A 7080-nucleotide genomic window follows, 5' to 3' on the forward strand; every position below is an offset into this window, starting at 1 on the left:
CAAAAGGTGTGTTTGGCATGTGGGGGAAACATGACATATCCATCTCCCTCACCCTCACTAACAAATTGGTAAACGTCAAAGTCTTCCTCATGAGGGCCCTTCGTCCACAAAGCTTCAATAATTGCATTTACTCAACAATAATTGTGAAGTCTCAGCTGAACCTGAGTAATACACAAATGTCTAAAGGAAACTCTCAGCTTAAATACTTTACATTAATCCTTCAAATCATCTTTCTGCAAACATGCCATGCTCGGAAGAGCAAATACTACTGTCCTCCTTCTGCTTGTGGCGATATCCGTAACATAAGCTACCCTTTTCGTTTAAACACCGATCCAGAATATTGCGGAGAAGATCAAGAATTTGAATTAGCTTGTGAAGGTAACCAAACAGTTATATGGTTATTCTCCAAAAAGTTGCACGTTCAAGGCATCAGCTATGATAATCGGACAATTCACCTGGTTGATCCGACTTTACAAACACAAGGACAAGATGATCTATGTTCTTTCAGACCTCAGCTTAATTTCTACCAATACAATAGAATCTTTCAATCATATACGTATACTAATGGATATTATAAAACAATAGCTGAGCCCATCTTCATGTTCAACTGTCCGTTTGCTGTTAATAATTCTTCGACATTTGTGGATATTAGTGGCTGCAAATTAAGCAGATACACTTATTTAAAGATTGGAGAAATGAATGTCTCTGAAGTGAGTGATGGATGCAGAGCAGAATTTATAGGCTTTACCTCATGGCCTAATATTAAAGATGCAGAGAACAACATTTCCCTTTCTGATTTTCATCAAGCAATCCTTTATGGCTTTGAGCTCTCTTATCCGTATTGGAGATTCAGAGAAAGGACAAGTAACGACTTCAACTATATATGATTTTCTCCTTTATTAGGAAAACAATGGATTCACTCACTACAATTTGATTTCTTCATGTCTTTGTAGGTGTTGCTTTAATGATTCTCTGTGAGTAAACTTTTCTCTACATATGCTTTTAATTCTCCATTGATCTCTCATTCTAACTATTTTGCACTTTAATCAAACCAGGGAGCATTCTGTTGCTACTTCAGCTTTTCCCGAGTAAGCTCTTATTACTTATATATCCCTTCATTAAACTGTATGTTATTTGGCTGCACAAAACTTATCATTCCATTGATCATGTGTTTAAATGGCCTCACTAGCATAAAAGTGAGCACGACACAAAAATTCGAAATACAAAATTATTAGTAAAGATGTTAATAGAAATAACTAATTTCTTCGAATCCTTTATACGTCATGATGATATAAGTAAAGATTGTGTACCTTATAGTGTTAAGTATAGAAAGCTGTTAATAGCAATATTTCTGAAAACATAACTTTATTTATTAAACGAAAATGTGATAAAAAGTTGACTACGTGTACAAATAAAATTTAAATCTAAGATAATAGTTACCCGAAGTAAAGTAGTAAGTAATTGGTAGCCATCTTTTATTTATAGAATAATTGGATGTAGACTTCTAGCCAAATTTAATGCAAAGTGACGACTTGTGTGATTGTTTGTTTTAGAAAATTTAGGCACATTTAAAGAAGGTGACTTTATAGGTAATAAAAACTTTTACTAGTGCGTAGAGAGAGAATCTATAAGACTATAATTAAGTAGATTAAAAGAATAGTTAATGGTCGAAAAATATTTGAATTAGAGGTTTTTTAAGTCAATATCATACCTTAGTTATTAATGTTTCATTTTTTTTTCTTAATTATCATCATATAAAATACATCTTAACTATCAGTTATTCATATTTACTATTTGGATTAATCATTATCTTTTGAATAGCAAAAGGGAACAACAGATAGTTAATGTGTATCTTTTTAGTACATGGATGATGATAGTTTAGATAGGAAAAAGGAAATAGATGATAACTGGGATATGAAACTTGCGAAAAAAGGGATAATTCAAGTATGTTTTGTATCATTATCTTTAAAAAGAACTGCTTTTAGGTAAATTTGTAAAAAAATCTCGTATGTATATTTTTAGTTTTGTTCTTAAATTTTATGTCAATGCAAATTATATATCATATAAATTGATACGAATAAAGTACGTAAAGAGTACATTGTAAATAGATTATTGGGTGCTCAACTTGGTTGTGAGCTGGTTGAGTACGTATTGTATATTATTTTATGGCTTTATTATATTCATATAAAAACACAATTTTTTTAGACATAGACGTCTGATTTTTACAAATTGCTACGATTTTATACAAATCAGATGTTCGTGATCTATACAAATCAATTCTCCATAGTAAATATGAGCACAAATATCAAAATTATAGCTATAAAACAATAATATAATTTTTATATTTGTTATTCCTAAAATTTACTCATATATATATAGTGAATCTATTAAGTATTAACGTGTCGTAATTGATTACCCACACATATTAAATTAGTCATAAAATACTTTATTATTAAGAAAAAGACAAAAAGGGTGTGTCAACCTTATCTCTGGGGAATGACTTTTATCTTCAGAAGATTAAAAAATGGGATGCGTGGTCCATAAGATCATTTGGCGAGGTGCACTCCTCAGCATGGGGATTAGGGATCTTTCTAGAAATAAAAACTTCGAGTATGTAAATTATTTTTTTTGGTCTAGTTTGGTAGATAATAAAAAATATAATTGAAAATTTATTATCTTATATATTATTTTGAATCTTATGATTCTACCTTTAATAAAAAAAAAAAATTGAAAACTAGATCGTTTTACACTGTATTTTTGTATTCAGTTTCTGAAATTCATGATCCGAATGTCTCAACAATACTGTGATATGCCCTATTTATAATACAATACTTTTTCAACTTTTATTTGTGTTTTTCTAGCTCTTTCTTGAAGAAAGTAAATATAATTAGGAAAAATTCTTTTGGACAGAAAAGTTTGCCAGAATGGTATCTTACCTATGTTATTTTATTTTTTTGAACATTTTTACCCTTTTAATTTTAATATCTTTTAATTAAATTTTTTAAAAAAAATCAGTATATTTTAAAATAAAAAAATATTATAAATTTTTAAAATTTCTTGCCAAATTCTATCAGAAATGCAAAGTTAAGATGTTTAGGTTGTAGCAACTATTAACAAGAGATATAATAGCCCTTGCACTTTTTTGGCAAAATTTTAATTGTTAAGCAAGTGTGGTCCTTCTTTTGCCATAATTTTGATACTAATATTAATTATGGTGATATTAATAAGTTCCTAACCTCTTGGTTTGGCTGAATAACTCCCAAAAAAAAAAAAAAAAGGGTTGGTGTAAGGCCAGATTTGATAATATCCACATCTTTGTGAGAGCGATTGTTAGTGTAACATTTTAATAAGTATAACATATAAAATTTGCAACAATTTGGACGCTAATTGCATGTTATCTCAAAAGTTTTTCAAATTATAATAATTTTGATTTTTTTCAGAACTTGCGAATACATTATTTCTTCGCCCAGACATAACAAACGATACATAAGTTATGTATCATATACATAATTATAAATTAGATTCATACCAATTTAGGTTTGAAATAATTATAGTTATGTATCAGTAATAACATTTGTACCAAATACATTGTACACAAATAAAGTTATAATGTATCTGATAGAGCTGGAGTGAAGTATACGAATGGTAAGAGAGAAAAAAAAGAGATTTTTTATAATTAATTTAAATGATAGAAATTCTTAAAAATTATATTATCTAAGTCATTTAATTATTTAATTTTCCTTTTAATATTATATTAAAGTCCAAACTATAATTCTTTGTGCTGCATTTTCCATAAGAACATTAGGCATTGTGTACCTAATTACTATTGGAATCAATGCTCATTAATTGCCCATTTTGTTTAATCGCAGATCTTGGTAATGGTCAACCATCACCATTACTTCTCTATTGAAATCCATTATTCACTATTTTTAATTCATTCATTCATTGTTCCACTTCTTTATATCTCGTAACTCATGTAACTTTAGGTTATTCATCTATCCTAGTTATTATTCCGTATTGAGATAAGTGTTTAAAAATACACCTAAATTTTTTATTTTTTTTTTAATTTCATACCTGAATTATTGAGAATGAGAGTTTCATACTTAAACTATTACTTATTAGTTTGAGAAGCACATTTCTGTATTTTATTAGACTCTTTTCATGGTATGTGTACTACACTTTCTCTTTTATTTTAAAAAAATTGTAAAATCACACTCCACATGGACAAAATATTTCACCTTAACAAAAATTAAATAAATTATTAGTATTAGTTAAAGTTAAAGATTAAAGAATTATTATCCCCAACAAATAATATTTTTTATTAAATAAAATGTAAAATATTTTTCTTATTCCACTCCACCACTTCCTCTCTCTCACCGTACCCCCCCCCCCCCCCCCCCCCCCCCCCCCCCCCCCCCCCCCCCCCCCCCCCCCCCCCCCCCCCCCCCCCCCCCCCCCCTTTTTCGTTTGAATTTCTTTTGTAAAAGTATTTAATTTCCTCTCCTTCCAATAATAATTTAGATTTTATTTTATTTTAAAAAAGATAACTCCAATTTTTTTTCTAGTTTTGTGTTAGATATATACATATTTTTAGGAAATTATTTCTTATTACTTGCTGCTGCAAGACCTTTCTAAAAAAAAATCTTTTATTAATGTTATATTCAGTACATAGGTAGAAAAAAATTCCATAAAATAGAAGTACATATTTAACACAAAATGACAAAAATATAAAATAAATAAATAAATTAAGAGCGAAGGGTAAAATAAGGTGGGGGTATAATTTTTATTTTTTAAAAATAAAATAATATCAATTTTGTTTGGGAATGAGTGGGTGGTTTGGGGGGGGGGGAGGCAATGGAGTGGGGTAAGAAAAATAATTAATTTTTTTTGAAATAGTAATACTTTAATCTTCATTTTTTAATTAATAATTTATTATTTAATTTTTGTTAATATGACATATTTTATTCACGTAGAAAGTCATGTGTTAGTTTTTTGTTTTTTTTTAAGGAGAGAGAGTGTTACTACTTACGAGGCGAGAGTATTTATTGTTGTTACAATGATTAAATTATATTAAATATAGAAAAATTATAAATTTATCCAGTATATTAAAATTTAAATAATATTAATAGGATGACCCATTTGTGATTTATGGTATTAGGCATGGACCACTATTTAAGTTGCAAGGCTCCAAATTTAAGGTAGGTAAAATTGATGCTTAAAATTAAATTTTAATAAAATGCTTTAAAACATTTTTGTAAAAAAAATATAAAAAAATCAAGAGAATTGTAGTCTTATTATAATATGTTCATCTAATTATTCTTTTATATATGTACAAGTTTACTGTGAAATTTCAAGTTCAATATTCATATAAAAAAATGTATTTCCTTTTTTTCTTTATAACTTTTTTTAAAAAAACTTCTACCTTAAAATACTCAATGTCTTTTTTAAAAAAAAATTAACGTACAAGTCTATTAATAGAAAAATTTAATTATCTATAAATATTTAGTTATAAACTTAATTATTATCATATATTAATTTAAAACTATTATAAAAATTCAAAACTTCAAGAGATTTTGTGGTTTTATCATAGCATTTTCATCAAGCTGTTTCTTTTTCTTTTTCTTTATATACAAGTTTATTGTGAAATTCAAGTTCAATATTTATTTATAAAATTATATTTTCGTTTTTATAGTTTTTTTCCTTGACTACTTTACGTTAAAATACTTAAACCTTGGGCGGATCCAACATGTTGCATGCGGATTCACAAAATTTAATAATTTTTGCTCAAGTATTAAACATTTTATATTATTTTAATTGTTACCGCATGTCAACTTGAAGTTATTATAGGAACTACAAGTCTATCTTTAAATATTCAATTATGAAATCATTCATTATCGTATATTAACTTGAAGTTATTAATTATAGGAGCTCAAAAAACTTAAAATTTTAGATACCCTCTACTTCAACAAACTCTTTTAATGATGAAAATAATTCGTTATATCTTATATAACTTAAACTTGTTAATATATATTTGCTAAGTGTCAAATCTGTCTACCAATAAAGAACTTATATAACATGTTTCTCCCACATGAGTTGCCCTACAAATTTAAAGTTGATGCCCAACAAATTTGGCAAAATATATTTCTGATCTAGCCACAGGTCACTCAATTTAAGCATGCACACAACACACAATCATGGTATATAAAGCATTTTTTCTTGTTGATTTGGTGTCTGATATTGATATTCATAAATTGTTATTTTCATATGCGATTGTCGATTAATATTTCTCATAATTTTACAAATCATTGTGCTTGAGTGGATTAATTGTGTCACGCCCCGAGCCTACACCCTGGACGTGGCCGGCACTCCAAGACCATTGCTGGTCCCCAAGCGAACCCTCATCCTGGCTGACTCCAAGCAGAAGACTAACTTAAGCATACAAGAGCTTAAAACTAAATAAGAGTTTATAAATTCAACTTTACAAATCTTTAACTCAAAAAAAAACTTTGTATAATAGAATATATATACAACTCGCCATAAAAGGCAACTTTAGTCTTCAAAACATTTAACAAAATAAATGAAAAGACTTCTAAAACTCTACTGTCTATCTATGAAGCCTCTAACTGATAAAGATGGAAGCCGAGACAAGACCCACGACCTCCTAACAACTGATACAACTGAAAGGTAAATGAAATCCTCCAGAAGAAATGAGGCTTGTCATAGCTAACTGGAACTCCCGGATGTATCAACGAATCTCCCGTTGATGATCTTGAATACCTGTGTCTGCATCATAAGAGATGCAGGCCAAATGGCTCAGTACGTGGAATGTACGAGTATGTAAGCTGGAAAGCTAAACAACATAGGCTAGAAGAAAAACTGGAATAAACTGGATAACTTACCTCTTTTCAAACTTTCTCAACTCAAGGAATATTCAAAACTACTCAAACTTACTCAACTCAGAAGATAGTTACTGGACTCAGAGACAGATACTCAACTCAAAGATATATACTCAACTCAAAGATACTCGACTCTTGAATAACTGAACTCAATATAAAGCAATAAGACACAAGCAATATATAT

At 28.8% G+C, this 7080-nt stretch overlaps 1 protein-coding gene across 3 annotated transcripts in view; it reads left to right on the forward strand.

Annotated features, from left to right (window-relative positions):
• The window catches only part of LOC102589773 (uncharacterized), an 11052-nt gene extending 7012 nt beyond the window's left edge, over positions 1–4040 (forward strand). Inside the window, exons 1-4 of one of the 3 annotated variants that reach the window (XM_015305690.1) lie at positions 7–864; positions 954–974; positions 1056–1088; positions 3870–4040. In XM_015305690.1, coding sequence (XP_015161176.1) covers positions 18–864; positions 954–974; positions 1056–1088; positions 3870–3910 — 942 coding nt within the window. In that variant the 5' untranslated portion in view covers positions 7–17 and the 3' untranslated portion in view covers positions 3911–4040. Of the gene's footprint in view, positions 1–6; positions 865–953; positions 975–1055; positions 1271–3869 lie in introns of those variants that run through there. The other 2 variants (XM_006367759.2, XM_015305689.1) reach the window with 2 other exon arrangements.
• Positions 4041–7080: the final 3040 nt, after the last annotated feature.

This window comes from Solanum tuberosum, unplaced genomic scaffold (assembly GCF_000226075.1).
Source record: "Solanum tuberosum cultivar DM 1-3 516 R44 unplaced genomic scaffold, SolTub_3.0 scf00863, whole genome shotgun sequence".
NCBI lineage: Eukaryota > Viridiplantae > Streptophyta > Magnoliopsida > Solanales > Solanaceae > Solanum > Solanum tuberosum.